Below are 17227 nucleotides of genomic sequence, written 5' to 3'. Positions count from 1 at the left end.
TGTGGGGGATAGGGGTATGGTTCCCAGGTCAATGGAGTTATGTTCCTAGGAGGATTGTGGCTGCCTCTACTGTGTCATGCAGGTTGTCAGGGAAGTAGGGGAAAGCCAGCAGTCACAGGCCTCACCCAGCTCCCACACAACCCAAAAGGCTAGTCTCACTCCCACTGTGTCCCCCCAATAGCACCGGGTCTGTTTCCAGGCAGTGGGTGAGCAGGACTGAGAACTTGTCCCGGCTGCCCATCTCCCAGCTGCAAAGGCAAGTAGGGTTTTCGCGCTTCCTCCGCCTATGGAGTCTGCACACTGGATTCACGCCTTTCCCTGAGTTCTGACCCAGAGACTTCTCGATCAGTTCAAATTGTCACAGAGTTCAGCTAGAGGTGTTCTTCTCCCTGTGGCCTTTTCCCAATGCCTCTGTCAGCCCCCCTACAAGGACCCCTGTGAGGCAAGGCAGAAATTGCTTTCTAGGGAACCCAGTGAGCCCACAGGGCTTTTCCTGCTGCTTCCTCTACCCCTGTATTTCGCTCAGCTCTCTAAGTTGACTAAGTTCCAGGTAAGGTTCACACAACTCATGCAGATCTTTTTTCATGATCTAGACCTTCAGGTTCCCTAGTGAGGGTGTGTGTTTGGGGGCGGACGATCCCCCTTTGCAACACTTCCACAGTTTGGGCACTCTCAGTATTTCGGCTGTCTCCCCAGTCCTGCAGGAGCAATCCACTTTCTTTTGAAGGTCTGTGGGTTCTCTCGGCTTTCCTGATTTATTCTTGCAGTCATTCTGGAGCAAAAGTTCATAATGTGAGCCTCCACATACTTCTTTGTCCATCTAAGCAGGAGCTGCAATCTAGTCCTGCCTCCATCTGCCATGATCTCTGCAAGTCAAAACAATCTATTTAGAGAAAGAAATGCACTAGAGCATAATGATGTATATCCAAGCATAATAATTACTTTTGAAATAGGAATAATAATTGGAAATAGCCTAGGACTTGCTTACTTTGTGATGAGGCTGGAAATTAGTAGGAACTGATTACTGTTTGCTGTATTCCTAGGACCGGGTTGAAACACGAGCACCTTTGTCTCTCATTAGAACCTACACTGTGCCCCCAGCATAGCTCTATTGTTTGGTTTTCTCTCCGACTACTGTTGATGGTTAAGGAAACCAGCACCAATAAGCTGATGATATATTACTCAGCTCTTTTAGAGAGATGAATAATTAAACCTCCCCATCTCAACATAAAAAGGAGTTAATATATTAATATACATACATCAGAATGTATCAAAGGTTGGTGTAAAAATAATGTGTATTAGAATAACTCAAGATGATTTAATGTTCATTAAAAGTGAAAAATTCTGGGCTTCATCCCAAACCTATTCAATTAGAATCTCCAAGGATGAGGTGTTACAATCTGTAATTTAACAAACTGCAGGTAATTCTACATATTCTAAAACTTGAGAACTGATATGACGGAAAGTCTAGAAAAAAAATACACCAAAATATATATGGTGATTGTCTGTGGGTAATGGAAATTCAAAGAACTTTTGCTTTCTTCTTTGTGTTTTTCTGTTTTATTTGACATCCTACAATAAGCATGTACTGTCTTTGCAGGGGGAAAAAAGAAACCAAAGTAAAATAGTTTTCCAAAATAAATAAGCTATAGTCACAAGTCAGTTACATTAGGCTATGCTGGTTATATGTTGGTCTTTACAGTTACAGAACTCTCTGCCTTTTATATTTTTATCACTCAAGAAAGCATATTGACATATAAATCCATTGTGGTTGAAAAGTGTTATTAAAGAAAAATTTAAACATTATTGATTACACATTTTAGGTTTTCAAACTTGATGCCTCTGATATGACAGATACTGATGATAATATTTTTGAGGAGATAGAGAAAGTTGTTAAAATTCCAGAAAATCACAGTAAGTGTTACTAAATTCAAGAGAGATGGTTAACTGATATAGAAGACAAACTCTGAACCAATATGAGCTATATTTATATGTTTAAACGTGTTTTTGACTGGTAATATTTTGTTCCTCTACCATTTATTTGTTCATATGTTTATTTAAAATTTGTGTAGTATTACCACATATTATATTACCCTGTGTGTGTGTGTGTGTGTGTGTGTGTGTGTAATTACATTATATAAGCACTATGGCTTCAATAGTCCTTCAGTTTACAAAAGAACCAAGTGGATATTAAAGGTAGAAATAAATTATGATGTGAAAAGCACCAGCGGCAATCTACAATTTGCCACTGGTATTGCCTCTGAAATGGGACTCCAAATAATTTGTACATTTCCAGGCCAAAGCATACAACCCAAGTAGATTTATCTAAAATGAACTACACACCTGTAATATGCCAGACACTTTACTATGTGCCAGTGGGACAAAATATGTATATGACCTTGTCAGTCTACTGGAGGAGCACTGACCATTGCTTTCCCCACCCAGGTTGAACTTCTTATCAACACATCCACCATTAGTACATATATAATCCAGACTTTAAAAGAGATTTCTGCTTCTGCTTCTATTTTACTGAATTTTTGTGTGTTATTTTTGGGAGAGTACAGTGATTAGGCACCATTAGTTTCCTTCATGGGACTTTAAGGCAGTTCCTAGGGCAGGTATTAGAGCCCCTCTTAGCAGTAGTGGCTATATGGATCCTAGCTCTGCTCTTGGATTCTTCTGGGATATTTTAATATCTTTTTGGTGGTTATCTGTTTTCTGTCTGCATAGCGACCTATTCATACCTCCCCTATCCTGACCAATGGATTTTCTAAAACTGTGGAGGACAGTGGTGGGTATAGCATGTGTGCTATGGTCTAAAGGTTTGTGTCCCTCCAAAATCCATGTGTTGAAATTCTAACTCCCAAGGTGATGGTATTAGAAGGCAGGGGGCCTTGGGCAGTTGATTAGATCATGAGAGTAGAGCCCTCATTAAGACATTAGTGCCCTGAAAAAGGAGCTCAAGAGAAATTCCTCACCCCTTCCACCATCTGAGGACAAAGAATGTGCCCTTCTGTGAACCATTAAGATAGCCCCCCACAGATAAGGAATCTGCTAGTGTCGTGATCTTGGACTTCCAAATCTCCAGAACTGTGAGAAATAAATGTCTATAGTTTATAAGCTATCCAGTCTAAGGCTTTTTGTTACAGCAGCCCAAATGGACTAACACCCCGTGGAAAGAGGAGTAAATGGGTTCCAAGTGTGGTATACTTTAAACTCTGTTTGATTCTTTCTTCAAAGAACATCTAGTTCCCTTTGCTATTCCCCAGGTGCAACATATCTAAAAAATATTTTGGGGTAGGAGGGCAAACTTACAAATCATATTATTATGCAGAAGGTAAAATTATAGCTGTTTCTCCTAAGCAAATTGTAAGGGTTATCTAATATTTTCTAAGTAAAATAGAAAATTTGCAAGATTGTAATGAAAGAAGACTGACATTATTCTCAGTTACATTAAAAATATTTTTCTCTCCAGATTTTGATTGGCAGTGGATTATCTTAGATGGCCCAGTGGACACCTTTTGGGTAGAAAATCTGAACTCTGTGCTAGATGATACTAGAACATTATGCCTAGCAAACAGTGAGAGAATAGCTTTAACTAACAAAATAAGAGTGATTTTTGAAGTGGACAGTCTCTCTCAGGCCAGTCCTGCTACTGTCAGCCGATGTGCCATGGTCTATATGGTAAGCTTTCAAAAACAAATGTTTTAACAAAGCAAAAATGTTGTTTATGATAGTAACTATTTATTATTTACAGCATTTTATGTTTATTTTATTTTTGCCTTTGTATCCAGCAGCATGAACCCAATAGTTCCAAATCTTTGTGTCTCCCAAAGCCTCATAATCCAGAATTGAATGTGAATTTAATTATTACTGTTCTAATACTACTCTTAGTAATTGGAGTGTCAGTATTTTCCACAACTGTGAGTAAACAAATAGACAAATTAGGCTGCTGATATGAATTATTTTTTCAATAGAGGAAGATGTTCCTGAGACCTTTTCATACCCACTCTGACTCTAAGAACTTGGAAAACACATTATGAAGACAGTGGGAAGGAAGTACAAAATATAACATGAAGTTATTAGCTATATTCTCTATTCTCTATACATGAAGTTATTAGCTATAATTAGCCCTATGCTGTAATCTACTTAACTGAATGTTATAAATAAATCTAAATATAGGGCTGACTTCTGGGTAAGCAGTTCCCCTCACCACATACACAGAGCCTCAATACACCTTCCTATACATAATCCCCCAATTTCTTGTTTTCTTGTAAGACCATAGTTAGAAATCACAAATCATTCCAGAGGATGTACCATATTTTTATTTATTTACATAAGATTATATTTTACTTTTTATTATTAGGATCCTGTTGATCTGGGATGGGAGCCTTATGTTAAGTCATGGCTTCTGAAAACTTCTAAAATTATAAGTCAATCAGGAGTGGATTGTCTTGAATTCATGATTAAAAATAGTGTCACAGACGGACTACAATTTATAAAGAATCGTCAGAAATTTCAGCCATATCCTATGGAGGACATAACAATCATCATAACCCTCTGCAGAATTCTTGATGCTTTCTTTGACTTCATGGGTAAAAATGGAGGATTTGAACAAAGTGAGTTTTTCTCTCTAAGTCATGTCAATGATACATCTTAACTAGTCAATGCCAATTTATCACCATATATTAGATTTTAGAAAATTTCTCAAAGAGCAAGCATTTTTAGTCTATTTGGACCAACAGCAGATATGCATATGGAACAAACTAAAAACCATTTATGGAGGAACATATCAAAAGTAAATTAGTATCATACAAGTGTTGAAGGATCACAGGAAAAATGATTGTAAAGAACCACTAGAGGGTCTCTATTAAAGGAGAATGTTTTCACTGGATTTTAAAGATTTTTAGAGTTAGAAATAGTGAAAAAAACCTGTTCAGAATTCCAGATGTAAGTTGTAATCACACAAAGGCATAATCATGAAAAGTAGTAAAACATATGTAAGGAAGGATAAACAGATTCAGAAAATCATATAGTATTATAGATAAGGTATTGGTATTGTCTTTGAAGTCAGAATCCCTAAATCTAAATGCTGGTTTTATGCAGTTTTTGGTAAGATGGCAGATTAGCACAGGCTCCCAATTCTTTCTCTCAAACCAATTTTGGATTCATCAAACCAATATAGAAATCGTTATAAATCCCTGAGGTGATGTAATATGGTTAGATCCCAACAAGAGGAAGCGGCAACCCTGAACAACCATGGATGCCATGAATAGGAGATAAAGTGGAAAAAAATATTTAGGTGTGTACTTTCCCCATCAACTCAACTCTGAATGGGCTATTGTCCATTGTTTGCCAGTTAGCATACCACAGCACAGCCAGGGGCAGCAACAAAATATCCCATTGGCAGGGAAGCCTATCTAGGTTTAGGGAGTAGGTAAAAACATATTTTCTCCTACTGCCACCCCTCTTCAAATCTTAAAGCCAAGATGATTAAAAAAGAGAGACCACACTTAGAAAAAGAACAGTGCCAGAGTAGATACAGATTGTTAACACACAAGTGACCTGCTTTGAAGAGTGACCACTCCCTCCCTAGATTCACACTTCTAAATTCATCAGAAGTACAACCCAGGAAAGTTACAGTATTGGAAACAAAGCAAAAAGAATCAGTTAAAAAAAAACAGCAACTGGAGGATATGTATTAGTTAAAATAACATAGTAAATGGGTTGAATGCTGGATTGGTTAGCTGTATAGCAGATTAGTGAGGGCTATAACAACAGCCAAGGAACTCTCAGAATGCATCAGGAAGAGCTAAAGAGGTTAAATATTATGTATTTTAAATATATAACAAATATGTTTCTATAATACAGAAATAATGTGTATATAGTTGAAAGATTAATAAAAATTGAAAGGTTATTCTGTTATATTATTCATATAACAGAACCTCCAGAAAGATATAGTAAAATAAATAGAGGGGAAGAAATGTTTCAGGAAATAATTGCCTAGGAGTTCAGAGAATTAGAGAAAATGTGAGACCTAAGATTGAATAGGATCCTGGAGCATTAAACATGACAAAATGTAAAATCCCACACCTAGAAATGTTATATAGATATATTTTCCTACACCTCTTGGATGTTCTGTTCTTTTTTGTTTGTTTTCTTTTTTCTCTTTGTGTTTGTGTTTGGTTGATTTCTATTGACTTGTCTTCCAGTTTACTGATTCCTTGCTCTGCTGCATGGAGTCTGCTATAAGCCCGTTGAAACAATTCTCATATTTGATATTGTGGATTTTATTTCCAGCATTTCCCTTGACCTTTTCTACAGTTTTCATCTGTCTGCTGGAATTCCCTCTCTATTCATGAATGATTTCTTCCTTCAACATTAGATCTTTTACATTTTAAGCATAGTTTTTTAAAAATAATTCCTGCCTGATAATTTCAACATCTGGGCCATCTCTGGGTCTGTTCCCTTGACTGCTTTTTCTCTTGGCAACATGACTTTTCTTAATCTTGCTTATTTTTATGTCTCATAATTTTTAATTGAATACCAGATATTGTGTATAAAAGAAATTAGAGACTGAGGTATACAGTAGTTATACCTGGAAATGGACATACGTTTTCTTCTGCCACATTGTTCAGGTAGTGGCATGGTGGGTTGAGTCAATACTGACCTAGCTTTCGCTTTTAGTGTTACTATAGTTACCTTCAGTGCAACACAGACTTTAAATTTTCCATGCTCCTGTACCTTTCCTGGCAATAGATTGCTGTTTGTTACTTGGTTCAAGGCTCATGGTGGGAACAGGGGAGATTTACAGATTCTCATGTTATAGCCTCATTTTAAGGCAGGGTCTGTGCACCTGAGCCTCAGGCGTGGCATTTCTCAGCAAAGAAACAATTTATTGTGAATATCTAAGTTCAATATCAATTTATGAATAATACCTAAGATTAAAGAAAAATTCTCAGAAATTTCAGAGTGAGAAAGACAATAACAAGAGGAGATGAACACAAGATTTGTTAATATCAATATGGTTCAAGAAGAAATGAAGTAGTGTTTTTAAAGTGTTTTATGTTTAGCTAACATATGATTTAAGCATGAAAAGTGCCAGTCTGCAGGTCCCAGTGAGATCAACACAGAAGGTGGGTGATTTCTGCATTTCCAACTGAGGTACCCAGCTCATCTCATTGGGACTGGTTAGACAGTGAGTACAGCCCACAAAGGGTGAGCAGAAGCAGGGTGGGGCATCACCTCACAAGGGAAGTACAAGGGGTCAGGGAACTCCCTCCCCTAGCCACGGGAAGTTGTGAGGGACAGTGCCATGAGGAACAGTGCATTCTGGCCCAGATACTACACTTTTCCCATGGTCTTTGCAACCTGCAGACCAGGAGATTCCCTTGGGTGCCTACACCACAAGGGCCTTGGGTTTCAAGCACGAAACTGGGTGGCTGTTACAGGAGACACCGAGCTAGCTGCAGTTTTTCTTCATACCCCAGTAGGGTACTTACTAGCCTGGAATGCCAGTAAGACAGAATCATTCACTCCCCTGGAAAGGAGGCTGAAACCAGAAAGCCACGTGATCTAGTTCAGCAGATCCCACCCCCAGGGAGCCCAGCAAGCTAAGATTCACTGACTTGAAATTCTCACTGCCAGCACATCAGTCTGAAGTTGACCTGGGACTCTCGAGCTTGGTGTGGGAAGGGGCATCCACCATTACAGAGGCTTGAATAGGTGGTTTTCCCCTTGCTGTGTAAACAAAGGAACTGGGAAGTTCAAACTAGGCGGAGCCCACCACAGCACTGCAAAGCCGCTGTAGCCAGACTGCCTCTCAAGATTCCTCCTCTCTGGGCAGTGCATTTCTGAAAGAAAGACAGCACCCCAAGTGAGGGGCTTATAGATAAAACTCCCATCTGCCTGGGACAGAGCAGCTGGGGGAAGGGGTGGCTGCTGCTTCAGCAGACTTAAACATTCCTTCCTCCTGGCTCAGAAGAGAGCAGTAGATCTCCCAGCACAATGCTCGAGCTCTACTAAAGGACAGACTGCCTGCTCAAGTGGGTGCCTGACCCCCAAGCCTCCTGACTGGGATAAACTTCCCAGCAGGGGCCAACAAACACCTTATAGAGGAGAGCCCCGGCTGGCATCTGGTGGGTGCCCCTCTGGGATGAAGCTTACAGAGGAAGCAGCAGGCAGCAATCTTTGCTGTTCTGCAACCTCCACTGCTGATACCCTGGCAAACAGGGTCTGGAGTGGACCTCCAGCAAACTCTAACAGACCTGCAGCCAAGAGTCCTGACTGTTAGATGGAAAACTAACAAACAGAAAGGAAGAGCCTCAACATCAACAAAAAGGAAGTCCACACAGAAACCTCGTCTGAAGGTCACCAGCATCAAAGACCAAAGGTAGATAAGTCCATGAAGATGAGGAAAAACCAGCACACCAAGGCTGAAAATTCCAAAAACCAGAATACCTCATCTCCTCCAAAGGATTACAATTCCTTGCCAGGAAGGCAACAAAACTGGAAGGAGAATGAGTTTGATGAACTGACAGAAGTAGGCTTCAGAAGGTGGGTAATAACAAACTCCTCTGAGCTAAAGGAGCATGTTCCAACCCAATGAAAGTAAGCTAAGAACCTTGAAAAATGGTTAGAGGAATTGATAAGTAGACTAACCAGTTTAGAGAAGGACGTAAATGACCTCATGGGCTAAAAAACACAGCAAGAGAACTTCATGAAGCATACACAAGTTTCAATAACTGAATAGATCAAGCGGAAGAAAGGATATCAGAGATTAAAGAACAATTTGATGAAATAATGCATTAAGATTAGAGAAAAAAGAATGAAAAGGAACAAACAAAGCCTCCAAGAAATATGGAACTATGTGAAAAGACCAAACCTAGGTTTGATTGGTGTACCTGAAAGTAGGGGGGAGAATGGAACCAAGTTGGAAAACAGTCTTCAAGATATTATCCAGAAGAACTTCCCCAACCTAGCAACACAGGCCAAAATTCAAATTCAGGAAATGCAGAGAACAATAAAAAGATACTCCTCGAGAAGAGAAACCCCAAGACACATAATTGTCAGATTCACCAAGGTTGAAATGAAGAAAAAAATGTTACGGGCAACCAGAGAGAAAGGTTGGGTTATCCACAAAGGGAAGCCCATCAGACTAACAGTGGATCTCTCTGCAGAAACCCTACAAGCCAGAAGAGAGTGGGGGCCAATATTCAACCTTCTTAAAGAAAAGAATTTTCAACCCAGAATTTATTTATTTATTTATTTATTTTTGTTATACTTTAAGTTCCAGGGTACATGTGCACAACGTGCAGGTTTGTTACATATGTATACCTGTGCCGTGTTGGTGTGCTGCACCCATTAACTCGTCATTTACATTAGGTATATCTCCTAATGCTATCCCTCCTCCCTCCCCCTGACCCCACAACAGGCCCCAGTGTGTGATGTTCCCCTTCCTGTGTCCAAGTGTTCTCATTGTTCAATTCCCACCTATAAGTGAGAACGTGTGGTGTTTAGTTTACTGTCCTTGCAATAGTTTGCTCAGAATGATGGTTTCCAACTTCATCCATGTCCCTACAAAGAAGATGAACTCATCCTTTTTTATGGCTGCATAGTATTCCACGGTGTATATGTGCCACATTTTCTTAATCAAGTCTGTCATTGATGGACATTTGGGTTGGTTCCAAATCTTTGCTATTGTGAATACTGCCCCAATAAACATACGTGTGGATGTGTCTTTATAGCAGCATGATTTATAATCCTTTGGGTATATGCCCAGTAATGGGATGGCTGGGTCAAATGATATTTCTAGCTATAGATCCTTGAGGAATCACCATACTGTCTTCCACAATGGTTGAACTAGTTTAAAGTCCCACCAACAGTGTAAAAGTGTTCCTATTTCTCCACATCCTCTGCAGCAACTGTTGTTTCCTGACTTTTTAATGATCATCCTTCTAACTGGTGTGAGATAGTATCTCATTGTGGGTTTGATTTGCATTTCTCTGATGGCCAGTGATGATGAGCATTTTTTCATGTGTCTGTTGGCTGCATAAATGTCTTCTTTTGAGAAGTGTTTGTTCATATCCTTCGCCCACTTTTTGACGGAGTTGTTTGCTTTTTTTCTTGTAAATTTGTTTAAGTTCTTTGTAGATTCTGGATATTACACCTTTGTCCGATGGGTAGATTGCAAAAATTTTCTCCCATTCTGTAGGTTGCCTGTTCACTCTGATGGTAGTTTCTTTTGCTGTGCAGAAGCTCTTTAGTTTAATGAGATCCCATTTGTCAATTTTGGCTTCTGTTGCCATTGCTTTAGGTGTTGAAGTCCTTGCCCATGCCTATGTCCTGAATGGTATTTGCCTAGGTTTTCTTCTAGGGTTTTTATGGTTTTAGGTCTAACATTTAAGTATTTAATGCATCTTGAATTAGTTTTTGTATAAGATGTAAGGAAGGGATCCAGTTTCAGCTTCCTACATATGGCTAGCCAGTTTTCCCAGCACCATTTATTAAATAGGGAATCCTTTCCCCATATCTTATTTTTGTCAGGTTTCTCAAAGATCAGATGGTTGTAGATGTGTGGTATTATTTCCAGGCTCTATTCTGTTCCATTTGCCCATATCTCTGTTTTGGTACCAGTACCATGCTGTTTGGGTTACTGTAGCCTTGTAGTGTAGTTTGAAGTTAGATTGCCTGATGCTTCCAGCTTTGTTCTTTTGGCTTAGGATTGTCTTCGCAATACGGGCCGTTTTTTGGTTTCATATGAACCTTAGTTTTTTCCAATTCTGTGAAGAAAGTCACTGGTAGCTTGATGAGGATGGCATTGAATCTGTAAATTACCTTGAGTAGTATGGCCATTTTCACAGTATTGATTCTTCCTATCCATGAGCATGGAATGTTCTTCCATTTGTTTATGTCCTTTTTTATTTCATTGAGCAGTGGTTTGTAGTTCTCCTTGAAGAGGTCCTTCACATCCCTTGTAGGTTGGATTCCTAGGTATTTTATTCTCTTTGAAGAAATTGTGAATGGGAGTTCATTCATGACTTGGCTCTCTGTTTGTCTGTTATCAGTGTATAAGAATGCTTGTGATTTTTGCACACTGATTTTGTTTCCTGAGACATTGCTGAAGTTGCTTATCAGCTTAAGGAGATTTTGGACTGAGATGATGGGGTTTTCTAAACATACAGTCATGTCATCTGCACACAAGAACAATTTGACTTCCTCTTTTCCTAATTGAGTACCCTTTATTTCTTTCTCTTGCCTGATTGCCCTGGCCAGAACTTCCAACACTGTGTTGAATAGGAGTGGTGAGAGAGGGCATTCCTGTCTTGTGCCAGTTTTCAAAGGGAATGCTTCCAGTTTTTGCCCATTCAGTATGATATTGACTGAGTTTGTCATAAATAGCTCTTACTATTTTGAGTTATGTCCCATCAATACCTAGTTTATTGAGAGTTTTTAGCATGAAGTACTGCTGAATTTTGTCAAAGGCCTTTTCTGCATCTATTGAGATAATCATGTTGCTTTTGTCTTTGGTTCTGTTTATATGATGGATTATATTCATTGATTTGCATATGTTGAACGAACCTTGCATCCCGGGGATGAAACCAACCTGATCATAGTGAATAAGTTTTTTGATGTGCTGCTGGATTCGGTTTGCCAGTATTTTATTGAGGATTTTTGCATCGATGTTCATCAGGGATATTGGTCTAAAATTCTCTTTTTTTGTTGTGTCTCTGTCAGGCTTTGGTATCAGGATGATGTTGGCCTCATAAAATGAATTGGGGAGAACTCCCTCTTTTTCTCTTGATTGAAATAGTTTCAGAAGGAATGGTACCAGATCCTCTGTATATCTCTGGTAAAATTCGGCTGTTTATCCATCTGGTCCTGGACTTTTTTTGGTTGGTAGACTATTAATTATTGCCTCAATTTCAGAACCTGTTATTGATCTATTCAGGGATTCAACTTCTTCCTGGTTTAGTCATGGGAGGGTGTATGTGTCCAGGAATTTATCCATTTCTTCTAGATTTTCTATTCATTTGCATAGGGGTGTTTATAGTGTTCTCTGATGGTAGTTTTATTTCTACAGGATTGGTGGTGATATCCCCTTTATCATTTTTTATTGCATCTACTTGATTGTCTTCTCTTTTCTTCTTTATAAGTATTGCTAGCAGTCTATCAATTTTGTTGATGTTTTCAATAAACCAGCTCCTGGATTCATTTTTTGAAGAGTTCTTTGTGTCTTTATCTCCTTCAGTTCTGCTCTGATCTTAGTTATTTCTTGCCTTCTGCTAGCTTTTGAATGTGTTTGCTCTTGCTTCTCTAGTTCTTTTAATTGTAATGTTAGGGTGTCAGTTTTAGATCTTTCCTGCTTTCTCTTGTGGGCATTTAGTGCTATAAATTTCCCTCTACACACTGCTTTAAATGTGTCCCAGAGATTCTGGTGTGTTGTATCTTTCTGGTTTCAAAGAATGTCTTCATTTCTGCCTTCATTTCGTTATGTACCCAGTAGTCATTCAGGAGCAGGTTGTTCAGTTTCCATGTAGTTGAGCGGTTTTGATTGAGTTTCTTAATCCTGAGTTCTAGTTTGATTGCACTGTGGTCTGAGAGACAGTAGTTATAATTTCTGTTCTTTTATATTTGCTGAGGAGTGCTTTACTTCCAACTATGTGGTCAATTTTGGAATGAGTGCAATGTGGTGTTGAGAAGAATGTATATTCTGTTGATTTGGGGTGAAGAGTTCTGTAGATGTCTGTCAGGTCTGCTTGGTGCGGAGCTGAGTTCAATTCCTGAATATCATTCACTTTCTGTCTCAGTGATCTGTCTAATGTTGACAGTGGGGTGTTAAAGTCTCCCATTATTATTGTGTGGGAGTCTAAGTCTCTTTGTAGGTCTCTAAGGACTTGCTTGATAAATCTGGGCTCTGCTGTAATGGGTGCATATATATTTAGGATAGTTAGCTCTTCTGGTTGAATTGATCCCTTCATCATTATGTAATGTCCTTGTCTCTTTTGATCTTTGTTTGTTTAAAGTCTGTTTTATCAGAGACTAGGATTGCAACCCCTGCCTTTTTTTGTTTTCCATTTGCTTGGTAGATCTTCCTCCATCACTCTATTTTGAGCCTCTGTGTGTCTCTGCATGTGAGATGGGTCTCCTGAATACAGCACACTGATGGGTCTTGACTCTTTATCCAATTTGCCAGTTGTGTCTTTTAATTGGAGCATTTAGCCCATTTACATTTAAGGTTAGTATTGTTATGTGTGAATTTGATCATGTCATTATGAATTTAGCTGGTTATTTTGCTACTTAGTTGATGTAGTTTCTTCCTAGCATTGACGGTCTTTACAATTTGGCATGTTTTTGCAGTGGCTGGTACCAGTTGTTCCTTTCCATGTTTAATGCTTCTTTCAGCAGCTCTTGTAAGGCAGGCCTGATGGTGACCAAATCTCTCAGCATATGCTTGTCTGTAAAGGATTTTTTTTCTCCTTAACTTTGGAAGCTTAGTTTGGCTGGATATGAAATTCTGGGTTGAAAATTCTTTAAGAATGTTGAATATTGGCCCCCACTCTCTTCTTGCTTGTAGAGTTTCTGCCAAGAGGTCCACTGTTAGTCTGATGGGCTTCCCTTTGTGTGTAACCCGACCTTTCTCTCTGGCTGCCCTTTACAATTTTTCCTTCATTTCAACTTTGGCGAATCTGACAATTATGTGTCTTGGAGTTGCTCTTCTCGAGGAGTATCTTTGTGATGTTCTCTGTATTTTCTTAATTTGAATATTGGCCTGCTTCACTAGGTTGGGGAAGTTCTCCTGGATAATATCCCAAAGAGTGTTTTCCGACTTGGTTCCATTCTCCCTGTCACTTTCAGGTGCACCAATCAGATGTAGATTTGGTCTTTTCACATAGTCCCATATTTCTTAGAGGCTTTATTCATTTCTTTTTACTCTTTTCTCTAAACTTCTCGCTTCATTTCATTCATTTGATCTTCAGTCACTGATACCCTTTCTTCCACTTGATCAAATTGGCTACTGAAGCTTGTGCATGCATCACATAGTTATTGTGCCATTGTTTTCAGTTCCATCAGGTCATTTAAGGACTTCTCTACACTATTTATTCTAGTTAGCCATTTGTGTAGTCTTTTTTCAAGGTTTTTAGCTTCTTTGCGATGGGTTCAAACATCCTCCTTTAGCTCGGAGAAGTTTGTTATGACCAATCTTCTGAAGCCTTCTTCTATCAGCTCATCAAAGTCATTCTCTGTCCAGCTTTGTTCCATTGCTGGCGAGGAGCTGCATTCCTTTGAAGGAGAAGAGACACTCTCATTTTTAGAATTTTCAGCTTTTCTGCTCTGGTTTCTCCCCATCTTTGTGGTTTTATCTACCTTTGGTCTTTGATGATGGTGACTTACAGATGGGATTTTGGTGTGGATGTCCTTTCTGTTTGTTAGTTTTCCTTTGAACAGTCAGGACCCTCAGCTGCAGGTCTGTTGAAATTTGCTAGAGGTCCACTGCAGACCCTGTTTGCCTGGATATAACCAGTGGAGGCTGCAGAACAGCAAATAATGCACAACAGAAAATGTTGCTGTCTGATCCTTCTTCTGAAAGCTTTGTCTCAGAGGGCACCTGGCCCTATGAAGTGTCAGTCGGCCCCTATTGGGAAGTGTCTCCCAGTTAGGCTTCTCAGGGGTCAGGGACTCAGTTGAGGAGGCAGTCTGTCCATTCTCAGATCTCAAACTCCATGCTGGGATAAACACTAGTCTCTTCAAAGCTGTCAGACAGGGACGTTTAAGTCTGCAGAAGTTTCTGCTGCCTTTTTTTCAGCTATGCCCTGCTGACAGAGGTGGAGTCTACAGAGGCAGGCAGGCCTCCTTGAACTGCGTTGGGCTCCACCCAATTCGAGCTTCCTGGCTGCTTTATTTACCTACTCAAGCCTCAGCAATGGTGGACACCCCTCTCCCAGCCTCGCTGCTACCTTGCAGTTCAATCTCAGACTGCTGTGCTAGCAGTGAGTGAGTCCCATGGGTGTGGGACCCTCCGAGCCAGGCACAGGATATAATCTCCTGGTGTGCCGTTTGCTAAGGCCATTGGAAAAGTGCAGTATTAGGGTGGGAGTGTCCCGATTTTCCAGCTACCATCTCTCATGGCCTCCCTTTGCTAGGAAAGGGAATTCCCTGACCCCTTGTGCTTCATGGGTGAGGCAATGCCCCATCCTGCTCCTTGGGCTGCACCCACTGTCTGACAAGCCCCAGTGAGATGAACCCGGTACCTCAGTTGGATATGCAGAAATCACCCATCTTCTGCATTGCTTATGCTGGGAGCTGCAGACTGGAGCTGTTCCTATTTGGCCATCTTGGAACCTCCTAGTCCCAACCCAGAATTTAATATCCAGCCAAACTAAGCTTCATAAGCGAAGGAGAAATAAAATCCTTTACAGATAAGCATATACTGAGAGATTTGGTCACCACCAGGCCTGCCTTACAAGAGCTCCTGAAGGAAGCGCTAAATGTGGAAAGGGAAAACTAGTACCAGCCGCTCCGAAAACATACCAAATTGTAAAGACCGTCAACACTATGAAGAAACTACACCAACTAGTGGGCAAAATAACCAGCTAGCATTATATTGATATGGTCAAATTCACACATAACAATATTAATCTTAAATGTAAATGGGCTAAATGCCCCAATTAAAAGACACAGACTGGAACATTGGATAAAGAGTCAAGACCCATTGGTGTGCTGTATTCAGGAGACCCATCTCATGTGCAAAGACACACATAGGCTCAAAATAAAGGAGTGGAGGGAGATCTACAAAGCAAATGGAAAGGAAAAAAAAAGAAAGAAAAGCGGTGGTTTTAACCCTCATCTCTGATAAAACAGACTTTAAACCAACAAAGATCAAAAGAGACAAAAAAGGGCATTACATCATGGTAAAGGGATCAGTGCAACAAGAAGAGCTAACTATCCTAAATATATATGCATCCAATACAGGAGCACGCAGATTCATAAAGCAAGTTCTTAGAGACCTACAAAGAGACTTAGACTCACACACAATAATAGTGGGTGACTTCAACACCCCACAGTCCATATTAGATCAACAAGACAGAAAATTCACAAGGATATTCAGGACTTGAACTCAGCTCTGGACCAAGTGGGCCTAGTACACATCTGCAGAACTCTCCATCCCAAATCAACAAACTATGCGTTCTTCTCAGCACCACATCACACTTATTCTAAAATTGACCACATAATTGGAAGTAAAACACTCCTCAGCAAATGCAAAATAATGGAAATTGTAACAGTCTCTCAGACCACAGTGCAATCAAGGTAGAACTCAGGATTAACAAACTGACCCAAATCCACACAACTACATGGAAACTGACCAACCTGCCTCTGAATGACTACTGGGTAAATAATGAAATTGTTAGCTGGGTAAATACAGAAATGACTAAGTTTTTTAAAATGAATGAGAACAAAGACACAACCTTCCAGAATCACTGGGACACAGCTAAAGCAGTGTTTAGAGGGAAATGTGTAGCACTAAATGCCCAAGACAGAAATCAGAAAAGATCTAAAATCAACACCCTAACATCAGAATTAAAAGAACTAGAGAAGCAAGAGCAAACAAACACATTCAAAAGCTAGCAGAAAGCAAGAAATAACTAAAATCAGAGCCGAACTGAAGGAAATAGAGACATGAAAACCCTTCAAAAAATCAGTGAATCCAGGAGCTGGTCTTTCAAAAAAAAAAAGAAAGCAAAATAGATAGACAGCTATATTCTGATAGAAGAAAAGAGAGAAGAATCAAATAGATGCAACAAAAAAATAATAAAGGGGATATCATCACTGATCCCACAGGAATACAAACTACCATCAGAGAACACTATAAACACCTCTATGAAAATAAACTAGAAAATCTAAAAGAAATGAATACATTCCTGGAGACATACACTCTCCCAAGACTAAACCAGGAAGAAGTTGAATCCCTGAATAGACCAATAAATGTTCTGAAATTGAGACAGTAATCAATAACCTATTAACCAAAAAAAGCCCAGGACCAGACAGATTGACATCTGAATTCTACCAGAGGTACAAAGAGGAGCTGGTACCACTTTTTCTGAAATTATTCCAAACAATAGAAAATAGGGACTCTTCTTTAACTCATTTTATGAAGCCAGCATCATCCTGATACCAAAATCTGGCAGAGATGCAACAAAAAAGAAAGTTTCAGGCCAATATCCCTGAT

At 39.6% G+C, this 17227-nt stretch overlaps 1 protein-coding gene across 1 annotated transcript in view; it reads left to right on the top strand.

Annotated features, from left to right (window-relative positions):
• DNAH14 (dynein axonemal heavy chain 14) overlaps positions 1-17227 on the top strand; it is a 507005-nt gene that overhangs the window by 274099 nt on the left and 215679 nt on the right. Inside the window, exons 39-41 of the mRNA XM_025393377.1 lie at positions 1824-1914; positions 3476-3684; positions 4367-4619. Coding sequence (XP_025249162.1) covers positions 1824-1914; positions 3476-3684; positions 4367-4619 — 553 coding nt within the window. The remainder of the gene's footprint in view (positions 1-1823; positions 1915-3475; positions 3685-4366; positions 4620-17227) is intronic.

The sequence above is a fragment of the Theropithecus gelada genome, chromosome 1 (genome assembly GCF_003255815.1).
Source record: "Theropithecus gelada isolate Dixy chromosome 1, Tgel_1.0, whole genome shotgun sequence".
NCBI lineage: Eukaryota > Metazoa > Chordata > Mammalia > Primates > Cercopithecidae > Theropithecus > Theropithecus gelada.
The sequence above is the reverse complement of the archived record's forward strand: the minus strand, read 5'-3'. Positions and strand labels throughout refer to the sequence as shown.